Source organism: Balaenoptera acutorostrata, chromosome 9 (genome assembly GCF_949987535.1).
Source record: "Balaenoptera acutorostrata chromosome 9, mBalAcu1.1, whole genome shotgun sequence".
Classification (NCBI taxonomy): Eukaryota; Metazoa; Chordata; class Mammalia; order Artiodactyla; family Balaenopteridae; genus Balaenoptera; species Balaenoptera acutorostrata.
This window is the reverse complement of record NC_080072.1, coordinates 54127248-54153686: the sequence shown is the minus strand read 5'-3', so window position 1 is coordinate 54153686 and position 26439 is coordinate 54127248. Positions and strand designations below refer to the sequence as shown.

At 46.3% G+C, this 26439-nt stretch overlaps 1 protein-coding gene and 2 pseudogenes across 3 annotated transcripts; 2 read left to right on the top strand and 1 right to left on the bottom strand.

The window, feature by feature from the left end:
- Positions 1-3891: 3891 nt before the first annotated feature.
- Positions 3892-26439, bottom strand: part of LOC114236678 (anaphase-promoting complex subunit 13-like) — a 69235-nt pseudogene continuing 46687 nt past the window's right edge.
- Positions 7146-9732, top strand: LOC102997862 (RWD domain-containing protein 4-like; annotated as a pseudogene).
- On the top strand, positions 14945-25237 carry KCNE3 (potassium voltage-gated channel subfamily E regulatory subunit 3). Of its 3 annotated transcripts, XM_007173729.2 has the most exons (4): positions 14945-15083; positions 16355-16440; positions 20448-20596; positions 23617-25237. In XM_007173729.2, the coding sequence occupies exon 4, from the start codon at positions 23657-23659 to the stop codon at positions 23954-23956; it is 300 nt and encodes a 99-aa protein (XP_007173791.1). In that variant the 5' UTR covers positions 14945-15083; positions 16355-16440; positions 20448-20596; positions 23617-23656; the 3' UTR covers positions 23957-25237. The 3 variants fall into 3 exon arrangements, with proteins under 3 accessions (XP_007173791.1, XP_007173792.1, XP_007173793.1); XM_007173730.2 differs by lacking the exon at positions 20448-20596; XM_007173731.2 differs by lacking the exons at positions 14945-15083; positions 16355-16440; positions 20448-20596 and adding an exon at positions 20611-20738.

Here is a 26439-nt window from a genome sequence, read left to right as displayed (position 1 = left end):
TTGGATCTGGAAGTAGGTGTCGGTGCAATTCGGTGATGTATGCTCTGTTATATACTCTGTTAATATTCTTATTCCTTTTCCTCTAATGATTGTATATTGAAATTTATATACTCTGTTAATATTCTTATTCCTTTTCTTTTAATGGTTGTATATTGAAATTAAGTTAAATCACCTTCTATTAAAGATTTGATTGAAGCTGTTTATTTGCGTGAGACGAGTGGTTATTTTGCCAGCGAATCCAATGAACCTTAAAACCAAAAGCAGACTTTTGGCAAGACAGCCAGTGCAAGGTGTGTCAGCCTGTGCTGGGCCCTGGGGACACAGAGATGGGTCAGACTTGGTCCCTGTCTTCAGGGAACTCACAGCTTGGTGGAGGAGACACACCAGTAAAAACTGTTCACAGTAACCTGTTATAAGTACCATGAGAGAAGTTTGTACAGGTACTATGGGAACACAGAAGTGACAAATCTTAAAAGGGAAGAGGGGCAGAAAAGGCTCAAGTGACTTCTAAGTTGTAAGAAAGAGAAAACCTGGCTCAAACGCAATGAAAAGCAGTATCTTAGATCTCGTAACTAAAAAGTCTGGGGATAGACTTTAGCCACAGATTGATCCAGGAGCAGGTAGCATCTAAGGGTGAGTTAGTCAGCCCCAGGAGGAAGGGTGTTCCAGGCAGAGAGAGCAGTATAGGCGAAGGCCTGGAGGTGAGAGAGAGCAGGTGGGTATTGGAGGAACAACAGATTGTCCTCCTACCCCTTTCTAGGGTGAACAGCCTGGGCTCACAGCCTCCTCCCACATTCCTTACTTCTCCTACTCCTCCCTACTACCCCTTGCCCGGAGCAGGCTGAAAATGAATGGGGAGGACCTCACCCATTTGACTGACTTGCCACTGCCTCTGCTTGATCCTCCCATTTGTCCCTCCGTATGCTCACCACCGTTCTCCACCCACCATGGGACTCCTTGCTCTTGAGCTTCCATCTGGGTTGGTACAAAAAGAGTCAGCAGTAGAAGACCAAAGGGTGGGAGGGGAGGGAGTGGAGGGAAAGGAAGTGATTCATTTCCCAGCTCTGTCTCTGCTAGGTCAGCATGGGTTGGTTGCAGTCTCTACATGAAGTCACAGTCCCAGCCTGGCTGCCCTCCCTGGGCTCCAATAAACCCATCCCACCCTTGCCCTCCAAGCCTAGCAATGCTTTCCCTCCTCACTGTTGCTAGCCAGACATGCTGCACCATTCCTTGTCAGTTTCCTAAACCCTCCTTCATGCTCTCTTCAAAGTATCTAGTTTCAGGGTGCCATCTATTTCCTGCCAGAACTCTGACTGACATGGCCCTGATTTGCAGTCAGAGGCTGGACTGGGGACATGCTATGCCTTGTGAGATGCTGGGTGCCTTCAAGGAGTTTTTGTTATTCAGCTCAGCTCAATTCCACCACACTCACCCCTCTCCAGCCCAACCCACGTGGGCCCAGGGCTGTTCTAAGCACTTTATAGGCATTATTTAATCATCACAGCAAATAACAAACCCACAAGGTTGTATTGCTGACTGTGTTCTGAGAAGAGGAAACCAGCTCAGATGAAGATTTGCCCAAGTTCATATAGTTAGTTAGAGGCAGATCCATGATTTGAACTCAAGTCTGGACTCCAAAGGCAGTACATTAAACAGCACTCCTGTGACTCCCACTTTGCCCTCCACACAGGAAAGTGAAAGGACCAAAGGAGACAATGAGTGTGAAAGTGCCTTTGAGACCCTGAAGAGCCAACACACCTGGTTGGCCTGAGAGCTGTGGTGTGTCCTGTTGCTCCCCAGGGCCAGGCTGAGTCTTTGACAGGCACTCAAGAAGGTCAGGGCTGGCAGAGGCCCCAGAGATCAGACAGCCTCACCCCTTCCTGTGCTGAGGGAGAAACAGCCCCAGAGAAGACAAGTGGTCCCCCCAAGGTCCTACACTTGCAGTAGGAGCCAGAATTAGAATTTAGAATGTCTTCAGACGCCCCATAAATATATCAGGGAGAAGGATGTAGCACTCCCCTTAGAGAGAAGTTTAGAAGAGAGAGAAGGGGTGGGGATCAGGATGGGGGAAGCCGATGATTTCTGGACTACAGAATTTCAGACCTGAGGGATGCAAGGGATTTCAGAGCCCATCTAGAAGGCTCCTCTGATAGCCACTCTGACAAGGAAGCTCTACCTGCTCGCCTCCAAGACAAGAAGCCCATTCCCATCAGAGGCAGCCTGTCGCACACTCCCAGTGAGCAGAGATCTGGATCCTGTGACTCTCCCATCCCCAAGCCCGCTTGGTCCCTCCCCCAGGTCTTCTCTCTAGGACTCCACAGAACATGCCTGCTCCCTCTGCCCAGGTATGTGAGCCGTGCTCACGGCACACTTACTCCCCTCTTCTCGTTTCTCATTTCTGCTCAACTGTGAATCTCCTGTCTGCCCAAATCATATCTGTTTTCCAAGGCCTACTATAGAGGATACTTGTTGCCTCAGCCTGTACAGCCATTCAGACTACCTCTGATAGTAGCATCCAGATTTTCCTTAGGGAATCACCCCCCACCAGTTTTATGTGTGTGTATTTGTTTGTTTGTTTCTTTTAATTGAAGTATAATTGGCATGTAACATTATATTAGTTTCAGGTATACAACATAATGATTTGATATTTGTATACATTGTGGAATGATGACCACAATAAGTCTAGTTAACACCCATCCCCTTACACAGTTACAACAATTTTTTTCTTGTGATGAGAATTTTTAAGATTTATTCTTTTTTTTTTTTTGAAGAGAGGTTTCAGTTATTCAGTGTTTTCAGTTTTTCAGTGAGGGATACAGATGTAAAAGCCAGGGCCTCTTCCCACAGAGTTTACAATCTGGGGAGAGAACAAGAGAGATACCACATAACAGAGGCAAATAATTCTAGGAGATAAATGTCCCTCAATGTGTTTTTCAAAATACAAGTTCTTACACAAACGTGTAACTAAATGTTGACTCCATGGTGCTTCAGTTATATCTGAAAGGGCTTTGAGAAAATAAGAAGTCCTGTTACTGGATAAAACTAGTGGTCCATCTCGCCTTTCCAGCAGCACTAAAGGAAGTTGTAGGGAGAGCAGAGGTTAACTGTCAAGATAGCTTTTAATTTGTAAATGTATCAAAAGTTTGAAAATATCATGGGGATTCTTAGGAATCCCACTAGTCAGTGAATGGCCTATCTATATGTCCACTACATCTACAGACTACACACACACCCACTCAGATGATTCTCAGAATGGGGGTATATGAGAAGTTAATTCTCATGTCTGGCTTTGTCGTTCTTCACCTTTCCCTCTCATATCTTCAATCACCTGTGTCACAGGACACATATAAGTAGTTGGGAAGTGTTAAACTCTGACAGTAAAGCAAAATCAGAGTTAAAGGCAAATGTTTAATGAATCATGTTCAAACACAAGCTAGTCAATGAAGAACTTTAGGTTCAAAGGGCCAGATATTCTGCATTCCCAAGAAATCGCAATCAGCTTCTCATTCTGGTTAAATATTTTCACATTGCATTTTGCAGCCACAAAATTAGTGGTACATTTTTGAGTGTTGATCTATCATTCAAAGATTCAAATTAGGGGACTGAAAGAAAACATTTTTTTTTTTTAAAGAGCAATTATTGCTATTTATTTATTTATTTATTTTAGATTTTTTTTTAATGTGGACCATTTTTTTAAAATTTATTTATTATTTATGGGTGTGTTGGGTCTTCGTTTCTGTGCGAGGGCTTTCTCTAGTTGCGGCAAGTGGGGGCCACTCCTCATCGCGGTGCGCGGGCCTCTCATTATCGCGGCCTCTCTTGTTGCGGAGCACAGGCTCCAGATGCGCAGGCTCAGTAATTGTGGCTCACGGGCCCAGCTGCTCTGCGGCATATGGGATCCTCCCAGACCAGGGCTCGAACTCGTGTCCCCTGCATTGGCAGGCAGACTCTCAACGGCTGCGCCACCAGGGAAGCCCAGAAAACATTTTGTATCTGTGTATTTAAAAAAATCTGTCGATGAACAAGGAGCCAGGTGTCAGTTTCCTATGGGAGGAATGTTCTCATGGAGGTACTGTAAGGGTAAGTCAGTCCGCTTCATTTCTTGTTCTTTAACATTCTGTGGTGCCGCCATTGTCCTGTTCAGGTTCAGGAAGCTCATTCAGTGGTATTGCAACATCCCCATAAGGCAGCTTGTCTTCTCACCAAGCATCATCAATCAAATCCAAGATCCTTCCATCTCTCTGTACCTCACTGTCCATTCTCCTGCAGCTTTAATCTTGCCAGATCTGCAAGCCAAAAAGGTTATTTCCTCAACATGAAGACTGAGGAGATGATGTAATCCAGCAGTAGGATTCTCCAGGCTTTTTTAGCCTGGATGTGTCTTTTGGCATGATATCACCCTGGGAAAGACTCATCTCATCTGTTTACTTATAAGATTATAGTCCCTCCCAGCTGATTTTCCCGGTCACACACAGATGCCACCTTTTTGTAAAGTTTTCTCAGATCACTCCATCTTCAGCACACATCCTGCCCTTGACCGGTTCCTTCTTGTCCTATGATCCACTAAACAAGTTAGGTCGGCTTTGTGACTGATTGCTCAGGCATTATTGTTTCCAATTGCTGTGTGTAAATTTTGTATCAATGACTCAGCATACCTTTCCCCAATCTGGCCTCAATCTTTTCCCACCTGTCCCTCTTCTGGAGACCTCTAACCCTGTCATACTTTCCAACCTTTGCACTTAAATGTCTCTTTGCCCCATCACTAACACCTACTTTTCCTTCCAAACTCAGAGTTGGACATCAGCTCATCGGGGTCAATATCCCATTTCCAGAGTTAGGCGTTAAGGTGCCTTCACTCTTCAGGGGTTGGCAGAGTGGAAAGCATAAGGCGGGCAGTGACCAGGACACGGCCACCATCCCAAGCACTTTGCCACACTCGCCAGAATAAGCCATTACCACTTTCCTGAACAAAATTTTTCTTACACGCGTGACTATCCCAATGTTTCTAATGCTCCATCTTGTTCCTTTTTTCCCAGCTAACCCCCAGTCAGTCTAAAAAACTTGGCTCCCAGGTCGCCTCCTGCAGGAACTTTCTCTAAGCGCCAGGAAGAACGCGGTCCCCGCCCCTCCGCGGGCCCCATAGTTCCCTGGGCACAGTGAATGGTCCCCATCGGGAGCTTGTTGCATTGCCCGCCACAGGGTCTTCCCAGACAGGCGGTGCCTACGTTCCCCGGGGCAGGGCAGTTTTATCCATCTCTGTTTTAGAGCTCTGTAAACGTGTAGTTACATTAGCAAAGCTAGAACGCCTTCCACCCCACTCCGCCCCCCGCCCCGCACTAAAAATGACCCTCGCAGGCCACCACCGTTGGTACAGGCGTGGGAGGCCGCTCCACAGCCCAAGATTTATTCTTTTAGCAACTTTCAAACATGCAATCCAGTATTATTAACTATAGTCACCATGCTGTACATTACATCCTCATGGCTTATTTATTCATTCATTCATTCATTCATTCATTTATGGCCGTGCCCCACAGCTCCTGGCATCTTAGTTCCCCGACCAAGGATCAAACCCGGGCCCACAGCAGGGAAAGCGCAGAGTACGGGAATTCCCAGCTTATTTATTTTATAACTGGAAGTTTGTACCTTTTGCCCCCTCCACCCATTTCCCCCATCTAAGTGTATGTGGTTTGAATAGAGATGACACACCCCCTACCAGCTTCTGTGACTGGGATAAGCACTGGGTCCGTTTCAGGACAATAAGAGTCTGACCCAGGACTTCTGTCAGGAGGGTTGTGGGGTAAAGAAGCTCTTTCTACCGGTTTCATTCATAGAATAGAGTGTATGCATGGAATTCAGGCAGTCATTTTGTTACTGCAGCATGGGATTCTGCCTGAGCATGGAGCATCAGTGAGAAAAGCAGAGCCCAAAGATGCAGAGACAGCTTCCTGAAGACATCATCTGAGCTCCTGGATCCAGCCATGCCTGAAGCTAGATATGTCAGGATTTTATAATTTTATGAGCTGAGAAATTCCCTTTTCTACTTAAGTCAGTTTGAGCTGGGTTTTCTGTCTGTTGCAACTAAGATTCCTGATTGATACATCCATCATCTCTGCAAACCCTAGTCCACACTGAACCCACATTCTTCTGCATTCCCATAGCCCTTATTGTTTAAACCATAAGATTCAAAAGTCCATATTTATACAACCATGAACACACATGCCCTTATTAATTTTTTTTTCCTGTGTTGCGCTGCTTGCGTGATCTTAGTTCCCCGACCAGGGATTGAACCTGTGCCCTCGGCAGTGAAAGCACGGCGTCCTAACCACTGGACCACCAGGGAGTTCCCAATAGCTATTCTTTATGGAACACTTGCTACGTGCCAGGTACCAGGTGAAGCACTTTAAATATAATATCTTACTGTAATCCATACAACCATAAGATATAGTTGTTTTTAATCCCCATTCTGCAGATAAGGAAACTAAGACTCAGTGAGGTTAAGTTCTCACAGCTGATAATTGGCAGGGCTAGGATTCAAACCCAGCTCCGTTGGACCCCAGGAGCTGTGTTCTCGAGCACTCTTCCACCTTGCTGCCCAGGACACAGCATGTGTGAGGGTGAGGAAGAAGAGGCCACTGAGATCTTCAGTCTCTTGACACCACACCTTGCTGCATGTCTTCCAGGGCTCTTTTCACCACTCTTTGCTGCCTGCAGAGGCAGGAGAATGGTTAAGCTCAGAACAAGAAGACAAATGTTCTGTGGGCTAAACTGACAGGCCAAGAGGAGACAAGATTGCGGAAGCACAGACACAGGCTCCTGATGAGTAATGGAATAAAATTACTTGATGTGATCATTAAAGTTCCTCTGTGATTCATGCTGTATTTTCCTTGGTAACCCAGGCTTCTGAGACTGTTGACAACAGACATCATCCATGCTCGTCCTACCTCCCAACGCTTCTCCCCCACCTACTAGACAGACATTGAGTTACATCCTGGGTATTCTATGGCGAAAAAGATACACCTGGCCTGTGTTCTTGTAGCACTTACAGTCTAATGGGAAAGGCAGACCCCAAATCAGCACACAGATAAATAGAAGACTGGGTTGGGGTTGAGTCCTACGAAGAAAACAAACAGGGAACTGGATGGATGATGGTTGCATTTTCCAAGAGACAGAATACTGAAGGGAGCAGGGAAGGAAGTCACGAGTCCCAGCCACAACATGTTATCCAAACAGAGATGTCAAGTAGGTAGTTAGATATAGGAGTCTAGTGCTCAGAGGAGAGAGGTCTGGCCGAGAGGTTGAAAGAACATCAGGCTGTCTCAGGTTCTATCTCTTCTTGGAAGCTTTCCCTGATAACGTAATTCCTAGTGATCTTTCCTTTCATTACCTTTATTCATTCATTCATTTATTCAACAAATTCTCAGTAAGGTCTACTCTGTGCAGACTTAGTGCTGGCTTAGTGCCCTTAAGGAGCTTATGTTCTAGGTGTGGAATCAACAAATAAAGTAGACAATTATAACACAGAATGGTAAGTGCTGTGTTCAAGGGAAGTGTAAGGGGCTGTAGGAGAATGGCCTTCTGCATCAGCCAGGTCCAGCGGGAAGCAGATGGCCATGTCACATCAGTAATTTGAAGAGGCTCTATTCAAAGAGGTGGGCAGGGAGTAGGGAAACCACAAGGGGTTGTGAAGTACCCTGGATCTTGAAACATTTGGGCACCATTACCTCTCCAGGCCTGAAGGGGAGAGGAAAGGGGGTGGTTACAGGAATCCAGAGAAGAAGAGAGGTCTGAGATAGGGCTGACAGACAGGAGCTGTGAGCTTCAGTTGAGGGATGCAGCAAGAACAACAGTAGCAAAATATATATATATTTTTTAAAGTTAAGTAGATCAGATTGGAAAACAAGGCAGGGAAGGGCTTTAAGGGAGGGCAGGAGAAGGGAGGGATTAGGATTTGTAAATAGGATGGTCAGGAAAGGCCTCACAAAGAAGGTGGCATTTAAGCAAAACTTGAAGGAGGTGTATCTCTAGATGAGTTCTCCCCAGACCCCTTTAGTTGGCCCACTTCACTCCCCCGTCCCCCATCTCAAGGTCCAGGGCCTTGTCCCCAACCTCTCTGGATTACAGAGTTCCCTGAAGGTCCTTCTCAGACTATGGTTTCCCCAGGAGAGGAGTTCTGTTTCATCCTTCCTTTTCTCATCTAATAACACTAGAAGCTGCCATTTATTAAGCATGTGCATCACGCTCTTGGCATGTTACACACATTGGGCCATCTAAGCCTCATAGCAAGACTGCAAGGCACAGCTGGGGAAAATGAGGCAGTTCGGCCCACTTTCCCTTGGCCAGCTGCCTTCCCTAACAGGGTTCCTGCCCCATCCTCACTCCAGAGAAGGGGAAATGGAAGATAGACCTTAAGTTTTTGAAGGACTGAAAAAGGGAACAAAGATTAGGAGTGTACTTGATGTCTCCATTGTGCACAAGGACCAAAGGGTAGAAGTCAATAGGAGGCAGTATTTATCAAAATGTGAGAACATCCTAACAATCAGAGCCTCAGATGCCTTGGAGGCAATGAGCTCCTTTGCACTAGAGGTGTGCAAGAGAAGCTGATCAATCTGTTGTCAAAAATGAAATATAGGCCAGCCCCTAGCCAGCAGCTTCATGCTGCCCAAGGGCCAGGGGCGCGTGCGTGACTCTCTTCTGCCCTGTGAAGGGTGTGCCTCCCACCGCTATGGGCCTCGGAGCCACTGCCCTCATTTTCTCTTGCTGTCTTGAATGCAGTCCAAGGGAGGCGCCTTGCAACCAGCGCATTGAGCGCCAAGAAGGACCAGGAGATGGAACTGGAGGCACCACATTCTACTTATGAAGGAGATGTAAAGTTTCCAGGAATTAAGTCCAGTTTCATTTCAGTATAAGATAGGAGAAAATGGTGATCCCAAAGCCTTCTTCATAGAGATTTCCTGGACAGAAACATATCCTCAGACATCTCCAGTCATATCTATGAACACATCTTTTAGCACCATATCATCAGCTGTAAAGCAGAGCATATCAACCAAGTTACAGGAAGCAGTGGAAGGACCGTCATGACCCACATGTTGTTTGAATATGCGAAGGACGATAAAGAGCAGTTCATGGAGAATCGCCATCCCTGTTATTTCTACGACATCCACAAGAAATATCATCTTGTTTGAAGTTCCTAATACAGCCCCATCAAGTGAGAAAAAAAGACAAAAAAGAACAACTTTCAAAAGCCCAGAAGGAACTATATCCAATCTCCTGGGATAAACCATATGGAAAAGAATATTTTAAAAAAGAATGTATATATGTGTATAACTGAGTCACTTTGCTGTACAGCAGAAATTAGCACAACGTTGTAAATCAACTATACTTCAATTAAAAAAAATAGAGAATTAGGGGACTTCCCTGGTGGTCCAGTGGCTAGGGCTCTGAGCTCCCAATGCAGGGGGCCCGGGTTTGATCCCTGGTCAGGGAACTAGATCCCACACGCACGCTGCAACTAAGAGTTCGCAAGCCACGATGAAGATCCCGTGTGCCACAACTAAGACCCAGTGCAACCAAATAAATAAATATATATTTTTTAAAAATAGAGAATTAAAAAAGAAACAAACCCAGAAGCATAAGTTGGTAGATAAAGCAGATCACAAAGGAGAACTTCCTTGAGGATGGAACTGGGTTGATGTGGTGAAGTTAAGCAAAACTGGCTTTAAAGATGATGAATAGCACTTGGAATTTGAGACATGGGAAGAGCATCCTTTAAAAAATAAACTGGGTTCAAAATCTTTTATTACTCTTTTCTGGTACTGAAGTGGCTTTTTATAAAACAGATTTTTTTGGATATAGTTCTTACATAAAAAATGTTTTAAGCTGAAAGTTCATGAGGAGATCTGGTTGTATTAAATTATTTTCACAAACTTGCCTTAATAAAAGGTGAAAATGTTACTGATTAGTATACTTTATGAAGCCAATTGAGCTTTGTAAATGGACAAATATGGGGAATAATAATGTTAACTCATATGATCTTATTCTAGTCGGTGTAATTTTTTTAAAGGAATATGAAGCCCTTTTCAAACTCTCATCCCAGTGGGGCAGAATACTGAGTGAACAATTAGTCCACAGCATGATCCATATTAATAGGCTTCTCATCTTAGTGAAGTCTTCATCTCTTCTTTCTCTTTTTTTTTTTAATCAATCTATTCTTTTTTTTTTTTTAAAGTATTTGTTTATTTATGGGTGTGTTGGGTCTTCGTTTCTGTGCGAGGGCTTTCTCTAATTGTGGCAAGCGGGGGGCCACTCTTCATCACGGTGCGTGGGCCTCTCACTATCGCGGCCTCTCTTGTTGCGGAGCACAGGCTCCAGACGCGCAGGCTCAGTAATTGTGGCTCACGGGCCCAGCTGCTCCGCCGCATGTGGGATCTTCCCAGACCAGGGCTCGAACCCGTGTTCCCTGCATTGGCAGGCAGATTCTCAACCACTGCGCCACCAGGGAAGCCCCGATCTCTTCTTTCTCTTAATTACGGAAGCATAAATTGCTTCAGAGATTTAAATACTAGTATTTGAACTTTATACATAATATTGTTTGTAGTTACTCTTTATTTTTCAAAGGTGAACTGCTTATTTTTAATAAACGAATATCTGTTTATACTTTTCTCTTGGTTTGGGTCACAATGTTCAATTATAAGAGCTTTCAATGGAATGTTGAACAGGAGAATATAAAAACAAATCTGCCAAATACATTAGAGAGCATTTGAATAGAAGTGCTGGTTCCTATTTAAAACATTTCTCTTTGCTGCATATACCAAAATAGATGGGAGTAAAGGATGCCTTAATATTTAATTTTTGTATTGTTAGAGACAATGGTTTAAAGAAATTCCTATTTATTTAATATTTAATTTTGTATTGTAAGAGAAAATGGTTTTAAGAAATTCCTATTTATTTATGTATTTTTAGTTGTTTGTTTAGTTGTTTGTTGTAACTGAGGTCTTCTAAATGGTTTAATATAAAACCACATTTCTAGTCTTGCTTCTTTTCAAATATCCGAATGTATTTCTCAGCATCTTTATAATAATAGACTTAGAAGTCTTTCAACTGCTGAACTGTAGTACATGCTTATTTTTTAAACAAATCATTAACAGAGGAAACTATTGGTGTAGTTTTACCAGGAAGTTATTGATATGTATGTGTGATTCACAGTGATTCTGTATGTGCTCCCCAGCTATAAGAACACATAGGATGGACTTACCTGGTGGCGCAGTGGTTAAGAATCCGCCTGCCAATGCAGGGGACACGGGTTCGAGCCCTGGTCCGGGAAGACCCCACATGCTGCGGAGCAACTAAGCCCATGCACCACAACTACTGAGCCTGCACTCTAGAGCCCGTGAGCCACAACTACTGAAGCCTGAGCACCACAACTACTGAAGCCCGCATGCCTAGAGCCCATGCTCCACAACAAGAGAAGGCACCGCAATGAGAGGCCTGCACACCGCAACAAAGACCCAAAGCAGCCAAAAATTAATTAATTAATTAAAAAAAAAAAAACACATAGGACTACTGCGGTGGTATCTGGACGGGTTGATTGTTGGTTCCTCAAGTCACAGTTATGCAGCTTGCGTCTGAATTTTTAAAGAATAGCTAACTTTTAAAGAAGTTTCCTTAGCAAAAGAGCAGTTGAGTTGTGACCATGGTTTTTACTGGGCTAACGCTGGCTTCAGTTAAATTGTTTGAATTATGAAGTAAGTATAATTATGGTGAAGAAGTTCAGCCTCATTTTCAAAAGCTGAATCACATTTTATTTCTTGAATTAATATGATATAAACATTAAAATTCAGGACCATTGGAATATGTTGATTTGTTTGCTTGTTTTTTTAAAGAAATTGAAACTGCTACATTTGCTAGTGGAAGAAAATGGTTTGCTTTGCTCTGAAATTCTGAAATTGTTCAGGCTTATCATGGTTCATAGATTACAAAGAATAATGCTAGCTAACTGCCAATGAACTATTTTTACTCTTTTTATATGAAATGTACAAATTTCGGAGGTGGGGTGATGGTGGCAGTGGTGCCTCTTACTACCTTATGTAAAACAATTGAACATTCTCTTCAATATTGCCATCATCTGTTTAACACTACCAGTATATTTTCTAAGTTTATTTACTTAAAAGTGCATGGAATGACACAATTAATAAGCAATAAAACCTCTATTACAGATACACAAAGAAATATAGGGAATTCTTGGGTAAGGGATTTGACTAGATAACTCTAAGAGTCCTTCTAACTTAGGTTCTATCACTAAATCATTCTAGAACTCTAACGTGGTATGATTCTAAGACTGTGATTCCAAAATTTTATTAGGACAAGAGACAATCCCTAACTTCAGAGAACTCACAATCTAGTAGATAAGGTGGACAAATAATTACTTTTCATAACTGTAATAAACAGTCTTATAGATTAGATGCAAGGCTTGGCAGGATGTGGGAAGGAATGCTTACTGAGCCATGGCTGTTTCCTCAAGGCTGGTCTCAAGAACCACTTGCATCACAGTCTCACCAGAAGCTTTTTTTTTTTTTTTTTAAATGCTAATTTCTGGGCTCTAGTCCAGATCTCCTGAATCAGAACCTCTGGAGTGGAACCCAGAAGTCTACTTCACTTAAAATAAAGGCCAAGGTGATTCTTAGGTAGACTGAAATTTGAGACTGCCTGCTCAGAGTCAGGATGACTTCCCTGAGAGATGATATCCAGACTGAGAAAAAAAAGTAGCTGGGTCAAAATATGAAACTACAGAAGTCACACAAAAGTAACATGTTTTGATGAACATTAGCAATTTTGTACAACATTTCCTCCATGTGACAGGTCTTTTTTAAATGACAGCACTTCTTAGATATAATCTGAGATTCTGTGATTGAGGGTATATGCCTCAGATGTCCTACCTGGAACAGACTTTTTTTTTTTAAATTATTTAATTTATTTATTTATTTATGGTTGTGTTGGGTCTTCGTTTCTGTGCGAGGGCTTTCTCTAGTTGCGGCAAGTGGGGGCCACTCTTCATCGCAGTGCGCGGGCCTCTCACTATCGCGGCCTCTCTTGTTGCCGAGCACAGGCTCCAGACGCGCAGGCTCAGTAGTTGTGGCTCATGGGCCTAGTTGCTCCATGGCATGTGGGAGCTTCCCAGACCAGGGCTCGAACCCGTGTCCCCTGCATTGGCAGGCAGATTCTCAACCACTGCGTCACCAGGGAAGCCCCAGATTTTTTTTTTTAATTTAATTTTATTTTGATTCTTTTCTTTTTTTTAATTAATTATTTTTGGCTGCGTTGGGTCTTCATTGTTGCGGGCAGGTTTTCTCTAGTTGTTGCGAGCGGGGGCTACTCTTCGCTGCGGTGCACGGGCTTCTCATTGCAGTGGCTTCTCTCATTGCGGAGCACAGGCTCTAGGCTCATGGGCTTCAGCAGTTGCGGCTCGCGGGCTCTAGAGCACAGGCTCAGTAGTTGTGGCACGTGGGCTTAGCTGCTCCATGGCATGTGGGATCTTCCCAGAACAGGGCTCGAACCCATGTCCCCTGCATTGGCAGGTGGATTCTTAACCACTGTGCCACCAGAGAAGCCCTAGAACAGATTTTTGATGGCAAGGGAGCCAGAGCTGGCCTCAGTTTGTTATTTTTGTTTTTAATTTACTTATTTTATTTATTTATTTTTGGCTGCGTTGGGTCTTCATTGCTGCGTGCAGGTTTTCTCTAGTTGTGGCGAGCGGGGGCTACTCTTCACTGCGGTGCGTGGGCTTCTCATTGCGGTGGCTTCTCTTGTTGCGGAGCACAGGCTCTAGGCATGTGGGCTTCAGTAGTTGTGGCATGTGGGTTCAGTAGTTGTGGCTCAAGGGCTCTAGAGCGCAGGCTCAGTAGTTACGGCACACAGGCTTAGTTGCTCCGCGGCACGTGGGATCTTCCCAGACCAGGGATTGAACCCGTGTCCCCTGCATTGGCAGGCAGATTCTTAACCACTTCACCACCAGGGAAGTCCCCTCAGTTTGTTATTAACTATCCCAAGGCCGGAGGCTGGCAAAGAGGGCTCTGATAAGGACTCCTCACAGAGTCCCTGAGAGGCTATTCCCTGCCACCGTCCATTCCCTTGCCCATGGCCTCCTGGCCCTCATTTCCCAGCTGTCCCTGGATGCTTCTCTTCTCTGGAACCTGCAGTGTCCCCAGCAAGGAAGAAACAGCTTGAGTGAGGGCCTGGTGGCCAGAAAGTGAAGGGTGTTCGGGGACAGGGAGCAGCGTGGTGTGGCTGGACACCAGCTGTCTGGGCATGTGAGGGACTGTTGAGACTTGCATGAAACATTGGCCGAGGTTAAGGGGAGAGAGTGGCCTAGTGGATTCTGAGTCTGAGCTCTGCCAGTGACTTCCTTGGTGAGCCTGGGCAAGTCCCCTTCCCCAAACTGGGCCCCTTCCCCAAACTGCATCCTGTCTGGAAAAGAGGGTTTGTGTTAGAATCGGATGATTTCTCCAGTGACCATCCGGCTTTAATATTTTGGATTCTAAGATCTCATCTGACCCTAACCATCACCCTGTGAAGAACGCATGCAGGAAGTGTACCCATTTTAGAGCGAGGAAGCCATGGCCCAGTGAGGAGCAGTGACTTGCCCACCACCATACAACCACGTAGGAGCAAAGTCTGATTCCACCAGCACCCGACGCTCTTCTGAGATCCTCCTCAGACCGGGCAAGCTGAAGCGAAGCAAGCAACATTCGGTCTCAGGTCCAGGAAGCAGGCGCTGCAGGGGACGGAAGGGTCGCAGCCCACAGCTGGCTGAGGCCAAGCAGCTGGGCGGAGGCGCCCGAAGCCAGCTCCGGGAGAAGTGGGTGGGTTAGGGCCCGGGCGGGGCCAGGTGAGGGGACGCCCTGAGGAAGGGAAAAGGCAGCTGAGCGCGGGTTGGAGCGCAGAGCGGAGGGGGCGCAGGCGGTGCTGGCCGCGGGCTGCGAGCAGGGGGGCTGGCGGAGCGCCTTGGGGCGCAGTGCGGGGCACCCGCGAGCCCAGGGCGAGGTGTCCAACGAACAGACGGCGTCCCTGGGAGCCTTGCCGACAGGCAGGTAAGGCGCACCCGCCGGCTCGGGAAGGCTGAGCCGGCGCCGGGGGTAGAAATGAGGGGTCTATCCGCCTCCCTGGAGGCCGCCGACCAGACGTAGGGGGCGGCTCAGATACATACTGATCCTCCCCTGGACAGAGCCACAGGGATCCCGGGGCGCACGTGGGAGTGCGAAGCTGGGCTCCTGGCACGCCTTCCCCGGAAACCGTGGGGGCTTAGGTCGGCACTCACGGGCCCCGGGACGGCGGCACCCAAGCTCCTTCCACATCCACAGATATGCGAGCGCACAATATAACAACCAACCTGCGGCTCCGCAGCGAGAGCACACGCGGAAATGGCGCTCCGGGACCCGGCGTGTCTTCTTGCTTGGCGGGAGCCGCTTGCTCAGCGTGCGAGTTGACTTGCCCATTCTCTACTTCATTGTGTCCCTCGCCCTATGCGCCCCAGTCCTGGGAAAAGCCTAAGAGCTCCCTTAGACGTCTTCTAGTACTAGTAACATAGATCTAGGCTGGGAGTCAGGAGACTTGAGTTCTAGTTTACAGGTTGTGTAAACCTGTGCCAATCGCCCACCTGCTCTGTGCTTTGTGCGTTCTTTTCCTGGGTCACCAAATGTAAAATGGGCCTCCTGGTCCTGTTGCCCATGTACTCCGTATGGCATGTGGGGGAAGGGGACTGGACCTGGGAGTCTCTTGTGTAGAAAGTACAGGAGTTCAGACCCTTGTGTGAGGGACCTTGGAGAGTGTCTCCTCCTATCCCCCCTCCCCACTCCTCAGCAGTTTGCATATGGGGAAACTGAGGCCCAGGGGGGAGATGGCTTGCCCAGGGTCACACCAGGGACCAGACGGAAGTAGAACCCAATTCTCCTCACTCCTAGCCCAGGGCTGATTCCACTTCAGCTACAAAAGTGCATTGTAAATGTGTTAGCTGCTCTTTATCTCCTGGCATCCAGCCAGTTATCCGCTCTGAATGGAGGAGAGCCAAGCTGGAGGCAAGGAAACGGCTTTCAGATTTTCTTGACTCCTTAAGATGAGAACAAACAACCTTCATCCCTCACTCACTCCACACTTTGCAAAACACATTTCTATCTATAAACTGAATGGGTGGATGCTCAAAATGCCTACTAAGAGGGAGGCAAGACAAGAAATCCCATCTTACTGATGGGGAGAATGAGGCCCCAGAGTGGAGAAATGACTTAACCAAGACACACAGCTAGACATGTCTACAAAATAGGGGCAGGTCTCTTGACTCCAACTCTGGTGTGTTCTGTATCAACAGCAGGACTACAGAATGGTACCCCTAAATGGAGAGAGATTACAGGGCTGATCAGAGAGGAAGAGAAACAAGGAAGGCTTCTGAAGGAGGTAAGTGTGTCTGAGAATCAAGAAAAGTAATAAAGAACCTCCTGGCTTCTTCTGGGAGTAGGAGAACCTAAGGTGGGGAGAGGGGACATAGGGATAGCTGTTCCTGGTAATACTGGGGGGTGGCGGAGGAGATAGGGCAACAGAAAAGGAAACAGGTGACCAGGCTGCCCAATAATTCTCTCTTATGTTTACATAATACTTTGCAATTTCTAAAACACCTTTCCCCCTTGGTCTCCCCGAGTTGCCATGTGAGGCAAGCAGGACAGGGGTAATTATTCCCATCTCATAGATGAGATTCAGAGAACATAAATGCAGTGCTCAAGGTCACATAGCCAAGCATACAGCCAAGATTGGAACCATGAAAGGCACACCTGAAAGGCAAGATTAGAGGCTTGGAGACTGGGAGTTGGACTGTGTGTGTGCAGCAGGTGGGTGTGTGTGGCTGCCCCCTGGGTGGGTGCACAGGGAAGAGCGTTGCTAAGCCGCTGCTGGTGTTTTGGGGCCAAGAATGTTTGCCCTTTGGATTAAATGGGGTTCAGGTGCAGGGAACATCTGGGCTTCCAAAGGCGGCTTGGAATTCCTCCTCCCCTGACTCACTTGCCCACCTGACTGAGATGGTGTCTTTTATTTGAACTTCCCCTTCCCCAGACCAAATGGAATCTGTTTTGGCCTGCCCTTGAAGCTGCTTTTTAAGTGCTGTAAGCTGTTTTCATGAATGCGTATGTGTGTGTGCAGGGGGGAATAGTCTAATAAGAAGAGACATTTATCCACCTATTCTTGAGTGCCTGCTATAAAGAAATGTATGAGGCACAGGTCCCTGCCTTCACACTTCCCAGCGCACAGTTTAGTATATCTATATCTATATCTATTTATATTTATACAGATATACACACCCAATTTCAGTACAGCATAGTGCTCTAACAGGGTTTTATGCAAAGCACTTTAGGAACAGACAAGAAGAGACTTAACTGGCTAGGGAGTGGGGAAGGTGGTGTCTCAGGAGAGGGTCTACAGAGGTTATACTGGAGCTGGGTCTTGAAGGATGAGTAGGAGTTCACTAGGCAGATAAAAAGAGGAAGGGCATTTCTGCCTAAGAAAACAGCATGAGCAAAGGCAAGATGTGTGCAAGTGCAAGGAATGTTTGGGGAATGGACTATAGCTCAGTATCAGGGGGCACAGGCAGTGGGGAGAGCTGTGGTGAGATGGGGCTGGAGGCAGGGTCATATCCAAAGGAGCTTGAATGATAATCGCAGGAGGTTAGACTGTCCTATAGGCAGCAGAGAACTTATAGTGGAAAGATATGTGGATGAGATACCTGTTTCTGGTCCCAGTTCCTAGGCTGTGAGACCTTGAGCAAGTGATTTCCTCTTGGGGTGGGGTGGTTTTTCCCACTGGTTGAACAAGGGGGTTACACCAATGACGTGATTATTAAGATCCCTTCCAGCTCAGATTCTATTTCTGTGTCTCCTAACTATACGTTAAGGTTCCTCTCCCACCAGCCCACGGTGGTGATAAGACCACGAGAGGGGCCAGAGGTAAAACTGTGCATTCCCAGGAGTTGTCTTTGGATCCACTTGCTTTATGTGGCCTTTTTCCCCTGCCTCTCTACCACATTTCCAAGCACTTCAGACACTCATTCTGCAAGAGTAGCTGAAACAGAGCATAGGGAAACCAAAAGAACCGATGGTGGCATTTCACTTTTCCCCAGAGAAACCTGAAAGAAAACCTTACTAAGATACCCAGTTTATCCTTCAGGTCCCAGCTTTACGCCTCCATCCCCAAGTTAGAGGCCAGGCGAGCTCAAGTCAAGGACATTTTGGGCAAACCTGTTAATGTGCTGGAAAGAGTAACATCGGGGTGTGGAGGAAGAGAGTGCACCTGTCTTGTATGGAGGAGCAGGAGTAGGTCTGGAGCAGAAAGTGCCATGGGGAACAAGACTCTAAAGGAAGGTTAACGCCTCCAAAAGTTACCAACTTCTCCCCTTACTGGATCCTCAGTTAAGATTGGCGAGAGCGACTTCCCTGGAGGTCCAGTGGTTAAGACTCTGTGCTTCCAACGCAGGGGGTGCGGGTTCGATCGCTGGTCAGGGAACTAAGATCCCACATGCCAGTGGTGTGGCCAAAAAAAAAAAAAGATTAGCAAGAATCTGTAGTCCAGGAAAAAGGAGTAGTGGTGGACTTAGAGGAGATGATACCCCAGGACACGAGGAGCCTGTGTTTGGTGTGATATGCAGCTCAGATGCCAGAAGACATTGCCATTTGTAGTGGAAAGAGCACCTGAACAGCACCCCAAAGACCTGGGTTCTCATCAGAGCTCTGCCATTTACTAGCCATGTCATTTTGGACTAGTCACTTCCCCTCTCTGACCTTCAGTTTTCTCAACTACAAAATGGAGGGATTGGCCTAGAATCTAGATTCTAAATGATCTTTAAAATCTCTTTTCAGTCACTGTTCATCTCCCTTCCTAAATGATTATCTCTTGTTTCAAGTCAGGGACTCTCCAAGGCAGGAGCTCTGTCTTCCCCATCCAAAGAGCTTCATAATCAGTGACTATCTTGAAGAGGGAAGCCAAGGAGCTCAGAAAGAGGAACAAAATTCCCCACATTGCCAACTGCCAATTCCCAACTTGGGACCCAGAGGCAGGTCATAGAGAACCAAGCTGTCCCTTTATGAGCTCTCTGCCTCTCCTTGCACACAGGTCCTCCATCCCACCTCAACCCAGGTTCTAAAGATATGCAAATATGGCTTCTTTGCACGTTCCATCAGAAGTACAAATATCCATCCAGGTCTATCCAGAGAGGCACTGGAAGGAGGGTGTGAGGAATGAATGGTTCTGTGAACCTTTACTCCCCTCACTGAACCCCACCTCAGAGCCCACCCTGTCACCCACGCTTTCCCCCTACCCCCACTTTCTAACACAGAGTCTGTCTCCCCCAGGCTAGATCACCCTGGCAGGTGAGCTATAAAGAGGAAAAATGAACAAGTCAACAAATTTGGCCTTCAGTTTATCTAGGCTGGAATACTAAGTGTAACTCAGTCCTGGGGCTCGAAGCATCTTATTAACCTGTGAGGAAAGAATCTGCAGTCTTCTCTATCTTGTGATTTGGGAGACTCTAGAGAGCCCCCAAAATCCTCTCCCACCAGCCTACCCAATCTCCCAAATCTCACGTATGGTTTTGTGGTATCTTCATGGGATGTTAGAGCTGATCAGGACCTTACAAGATTACATAGTAAAACCCCTTCATTTTACAGATGCAGACAGAAGCTGGGGCCCAGAAAAGGGAAATCACATGCCCAAAGTCACACAAGTAGCAGCTGAACCAAGACAGCTCTTTGGTTTTCATTTCTTTCACTGTAAAATGAGGGAGGTTAGATTAGATGGACTCTGAAGGCCATGCCAGCCTCTGCTCTGCACAAATAAAACCACCACCACATCTGTGGAGTGTCTAGTACCAGGCACTGCATACTTTTCTTCTTTAATTTTCACAACAAAGCTATGGTACAGATAGTGTTGATGCCATGCCTATGTTCATACCCAGTCTATCCAAACAGGTTGATTGGTAACATCATTTGTTCCTAGGTAAAATAGCAACCCAATTGCTGGCTGCCATTCTCCCACTCACATCATTTCCTTGGGTCTCAGGCCCTGCTAAGATGCCAGTACCCTGGGGAAAGGGGATGTTTTAGACTGCACTGTTAGCTGGTCCTGAGCAGCAGCTCACGTGTTGAACTGAGGTTTCTCATGAAGTCACCCAGTTGAGACATTGTGCACCTGGAGTCGGGGGACAGCAATCAGATGTCCCTTGGCCATGGCACAGTTCCTATAACTGCAACCCTAGGTTGGCCTGATCCAGCTCCTGCAGGAAGGGGAGGGGAAGAGGCAGGGTGTCAGCACCCACAGCACAGCTATTGCACAACCCTTGGGGCTTGGCCTCAGGTGATCCACCCTCGTTCTGAAGTTTTTTCTGTGTGTCTAGTTCCTTCTTTTTCTGTCCCCTCCCCACCCAGCTCTGGACCTTCCCAGCTCCCAAAGTCAATATGGAGACCCCAGATGTGTCCAGGGACATCCTGAAGAGGCTGAGAGGCTGAGGAGCCTTAGGGCGCCCACAGGGAGATTCCTGGAGCCGACTAGGAGCCAGTTAATTTGCTGTTGTTTGGTGAGTCTTCCAGATGGAGGTGGCCCTCCGTCTGCCTTGTCAGTTCAGACCCCCATGCAAGGCTATCTAAGAAAACTGGTGACAGTGACTGCCCTGGGAAAGAAACTTGGGCCACTGGGAACAGAGAGACTGCATTTTCATTGTACGTACTGCTTCAATTTCTTTTTTTTTGCTGTGTATATGTATTTACTTCTCAAAAATGAAAAATAGATTTTCATTTTCATGAAAACTGTGTTTTTTATTAAAATGTATTTTAAAAATCCTCTTCACCATAATAAAAGTATATGCTCAAGCAAGCCTGGGGCAGGGGGCAGAGCAGAGATAATAATCTTTTTTTTTTTTCTTTTTTAATTAAAAAACTTTTTAATGTGGTAAAAAGCAACATAAAATTTATCATCTTAACATTTTTAATGGTACATCTCAGTAGTGTTAACTATCTTTACATTGTTATGCAGCAGATCTCTAGATGTTTTTCATCTTGCAAAACTGAAACTCTGTACCCATTGAACAACAACTTCTGGTGATAATCTTTTTTGATAGATGAGGAAACTGAAGTGCAAACAGGGCGAGAAACTTATTTCCCTCAATCAAAGTGAGCTCTTCCCACACTTATGCCATCTGTCTGTTGTCTGCTTATAAAACTGTCTGAGGCCCCTTCCTCCTGCAACCACTGCCTTAGCCATTCCCACCCCCAAATGCCTCTCACATCCTCTATCTGTCCCCGCCCCCACCTTGTCATCCCCTCCACCCCAGCTCAGGACTCAGCATCTTGAACCCAGACTATTTCACCTATCACTGGGCTCCCTGCCTCCATCCCAGCCCTCTTTACTCCACACTCCACATAGCAGCCAGAGTGTCCTTTCCAAGCACAGATCTGATCATTTTATCCCCTTTTAAAATATCATTCCATGTTTTTTCTCCACCTACAGGGTAAAGTTCCAGCTCCGCAGCCTGGCACCCAAGGCCCTCTATGATCTGGTTTGGGCCAGTGTCTCCATACCACATCCTATCTTATCCTTTCATGCATCTTACACTCTTTATGCTACTTTCCATTCTTCAAAGAGTGCTTTCTAGTCCATCTGTTTGCTTCCCTTGCCTTCTCTACTTCCAAAAAATCCTTCAAGGTCCAACTCAAATTCTTCCATCACTGTGAACACTCTCTGAGCACTGGTCAGAATTCATCCCTTCTTCCTTTCAGCCCCAGTAGCTCCTAGATTGTCTCCCATATTAAGAGCTGGCGATGTGCCCCCTGAGTGTAGGGACTGGCCTCCTAGAGCTCCCAGAATAAGGCTGCCCAGGAGTGGGCCTCCATAAATGATGACTGGCCAGGTGATTCATTGAGCCATTAATTTCATTGTGCTGCTCCTGCTTTCCATTAGCCCATATGAGGAAAGAGGAAGGCACAAATTTGTTGCCTGACAAGTGGGATACTAGATGAGAACCTATGCCTCCTGGATCTTAACTCTTCCCCTTTTCCATCCAGACAAGGTTGCCCAAGTACTAGATGGCAGGGGGCCCCAAGGTCTTGCACAAAATGTGGGCCAGTCCTGGGTTATTGCTGTATTATTTTGATTCTTCCCCCCCAAATTCTGCATTCATAGAGTTCTTAATGAATATTTATCATGGTCCTAACTAACTGTCATCTCTTCCGGGGAAGAGACGTGATGGTTAATAGTCAAGTGTGTTAAACAGCTCTACCTAGATAAAGGAGGGCTTTGGAACCAGTCAGCGAACACTGAGTGCTTGGCCTATAGAGAAATCCAAAGTGGCCGTCTTTACTGGAGACCACTGAGGGAAGGAGAACTAGGGTAGTCCCCTAGACTTGGAGGAGAGACACAGCCTTGCTGACCAGGAGCATGTGGTCTGCTGATAACCCTTATCAATAGCAAGAGGACAGCCACACATTGCCTTATATGTAAGTGCTGGGGCAAAGGGAAGGCTGCGATGATAAAGCTTGTGGAGTATGCTGGGAGCACACAAAGGCTTCCTGAAGGAAGTGAGCGTGGAGCCTTGTTTAAAGGAATGACATATGTTTTTCCAGAGACTAGGATACAAGGCTGCCTTTGGCTATTTTTCTACATTGTAGACTAAGGATCTCTGAGAGGAAGGAAAAGGAACCTCTGTTATCACCAGTTATCTGCCATGTACACAGTGACGTTGTTTTGGAAGGCAGGATAGTTGAGGTGCTAGTGTCTTTTCTCTCTGGGGTGGGTAAAACCCCAAACCGGACTGAGTATTCCTTTCACTGCGAAGCCCTCAGGCCCAGTGCCGGCAGTGGTTATCAGCCTTTCCCTGCTCCCCCAGCCACCTCCTTTCCAACAGAATTTCTCCTCAATAGCTAGGAATACCTAGAGCGGGACCTAGGATGCTTTAGAGGTCAAATGACCCAGCCTCTGGCCTCCAGGTAGGGGGAAATCTAAGCCATCCCCAAACATCTTCTACATGGTGTCTGTGGAGCATAAGAAAGAACTGTGCTGAGGGAGAGTTCTGAGAAATGTCTTCCAACTGTGCCACACAGTCCTTCCCAGAGCTGGTGTGGAGGCCGGAGGAGCTCTGAGCTGGCCATCGAAGAGCCAGGCTCTATCTCGGCTCTACCTCCAGTATTCTCTGTGATCATGGACAAGCCAACTATTCTCTCTGGGCCTCAGTTCCCTGTGTGTAAAATGGAAGAAATTACATTAAATAATCCCTAAGGTCCTTCTAGCCTAAAGCTCAGTGACTTATAGAACCCAAAGAAAGGATAGATCAGCATGTTTACAATGGTCAAGGAAGACTTCCTTCCACAAGTATTTATTGAGCACCTACTGAGTGCTGTCATAAGTGCTCATATATAGCAGTGAATAAAACAGACATATTCCCTGCCTTCCTTGGGCTGGCAGTCTAGTGGAGAAGATAGACAAGTAAACAAGTAGTTAGAATAAACTGTGATGTTGGGATTTTAGCTGGGGTCTGAAGGAGTGGGAAGGTCATTCAAGCTGCAAGTAACAGAAGCCATCCTCTCTCTTTTCTGTCACTACCAGAGCATCCTCCGATTCTTCCCCCACCTGAATCCCTGTTGCTATGGAGACCACCAATGGGACTGAGACCTGGTATGAGAGCCTGCACGCTGTGTTGAAGGCTCTAAATGCCACTCTTCACAGCAACTTGCTCTGCCGGCCAGGGTCAGACAACCTGACGGAGGAGAGGCGGGCCAGCCTACCTGGCCGCGATGACAACTCCTACATGTACATTCTCTTCGTCATGTTCCTATTTGCTGCCACTGTGGGCAGCCTCATCCTGGGATACACCCGCTCCCGCAAAGTGGATAAGCGCAGTGACCCCTATCATGTATACATCAAGAACCGTGTGTCTATGCTCTGATGCTAAGAGGCCGGGGATGGCAGAAGATCAAGATTCCTGAGGATTATCTTGTGGGGCCTCCAGAATTCAGCTATGTGTTACATCAGCCCTCAGTGTTCTAATCTGTAAGATCAACAAGAAACAGTACTAAGGGAGGTCATCACTGGGGAAGGAGGAGAGGATCTAGCAGACCTAGGCCTTGTGGATAAGGATTTTTTCCAGCAAAGATAGACTTTATAGACAGTAGGAGCCCTTTGAACAAATATATAAAAGTGGCAGGAATTCCCTGGTGGTCCAGTGGTTAGGACTCCGTGTTCTCACTGCCAAGGGCCTGGGTTCAATCCCTGGTCGGGGAACTGAAATCCCACAAGCCGTTCAGTGTGGCCCAAAAAAAAAAAAAAAAAAAAAAAATATATATATATATATATATACACACACACACATACACACATATATATGTATATATATATAAAAGTGGCAACACATAATGACAAATGAGTGTTCTAGTGGCTGGAGTGTTGGGGGCTAGGGGCTAGAGGAAGGAAAAGAGGAAGTTGTAGCAGAGGGAAATGAGACAGGAAAATGCCCTGAGGACACATTTTTTGATGTGTTATCTTCAATGACCATGAGAAGCAGCAATGATTATCCCATATCACAGATAGGAAATCTAAGTTATGTTACTTATTTATATTTTTTCACATTTTATGTTTTTCAGCCCATTTAACATTTGTGATTTTACCCCCTGTGAGGGAAGCAGAGCAAGTGCCATTCTGCCCATTTGGGCCAAAGCAGTACCATGACTGGAACCCAGGTTCTCTGGTAACCTTGCCTAGTGCTTTGCAAAACTGTGTGCTACCTAGGAGTGGATCTAGGCCTGAAACTTATATAATTCTGGGGGGCCCTCCTTAAGAAAAAGAATTTTAAAATATCTTATTTTTGCAAATATTACAAAAACATATCACCATGTTAATACATTGTTAGGGCCCCTCCTAAGAACTTAAGAAGGAGCCATGCAAGTACAGAGCCCTGACTGTTAAGCCTCATTAGCTCCATGGTCCCTGTGCCCCTCCAGCCATGTCCCAGTGCCCTTCCCAGCCCCATCTCCAGTCCTGGGGACTTCACTACCTCTAAGGCAGCCTCTAACATTTTGAATGAATTCTGTGAGTAATTTTCTGATATCAGGTTGAAATCTGCTTCTAGAAGATTATTATCACACCTAGAAGATTATCATATTAAAAGAGGCAGGTACCTGATTCAGTGGAAAGAGAACCAGCCCTGATTCTACTACCAGTGTGGTGTATAAACTGGCTAGACACTTCTCTCTGACTCTTGTCCTTCTTCAGCACCGTGAAATAGAAAGTTGAAATAGTTGAAAGTCTCTAAGGGCTCTACCAGAGCTGATATTCTAGGCTTCACATACATTGATTTGAACTACGTAAAACTGCTGTGCTTGTAGGTCAAAAACAGCTGAATATCAGTAGTTTCACATGCTTCAGTTGAATACATGAAATGTGGCCAGCTACAAATCCCAGGCTGGAACCTCCCACTGTTCTGTTTAATTTCTGTTATTAAGGAATCTCCATGGGGTCTCCAGAAAGCCCTATCAAAACATACATATGGGGCTTCCCTGGTGGCGCAGTGGTTGGGAGTCTGCCTGCCAATGCAGGGGACATGGGTTCGAACCCTGGTCTGGGAGGATCCCGCGTGCCGCGGAGCGGCTGGGCCCGTGGGCCACAGTTGCTGGGCCTGCGCGTGTCTGGGGCCTGTGCTCCGCGGCAGGAGGGGCCGCGATGATGGGAGGCCCGCGCACCGCGATGGGGCGTGGCCCCCGCTTGCCGCAATTGGAGAGAGCCCTCGCGCAGAAATGAAGACCCAGCACAGCAATAAATAAATAAATAAACAAACAAACAAACCCCAAAACTTAAAAAACAAAACAAAACAAAACAAAACCATACATATGGGGCTTCCCTGGTGGCGCAGTGGTTAAGAATCTGCCTGCCAATGCAGGGGACGCGGGTTCGAGCCCTGGTCTGGGAAGATCCCACATGCCGCCGAGCAACTGGGCCCGTGAGCCACAACTACTGAGCCTGCGCGTCTGGAGCCTGTGCTCCGCAACAAGAGAGGCCGCGATAGTGAGAGGCCCACGCACCGCGATGACGAGTGGCCCCCACTCGCCGCAACTAGAGAAAGCCCTCGCACAGAAACAAAGACCCAACACAACCATAAATTTAAAAAAAAAAAACATATGTGTATATATCAAAAGCTTTGAAAGCATATTTTGAGAGCACTTATCTCTGAAGAGAAGGATTATGGGTGATTTTCCCCTTCTACTTTAAAAATTTATGTAATATTTGATTTATTTGACCATAAGTATTTCTTATATTATAAGGGGGGAAAGCTACTTCTACTTTGAAAAAATGAAAATAAATGCCTGTGTGTTACTTGAATGGAGGATCACAGAACACATTTGCTCCCATGAGCAGTTAGTTATGTTGATTCCATGC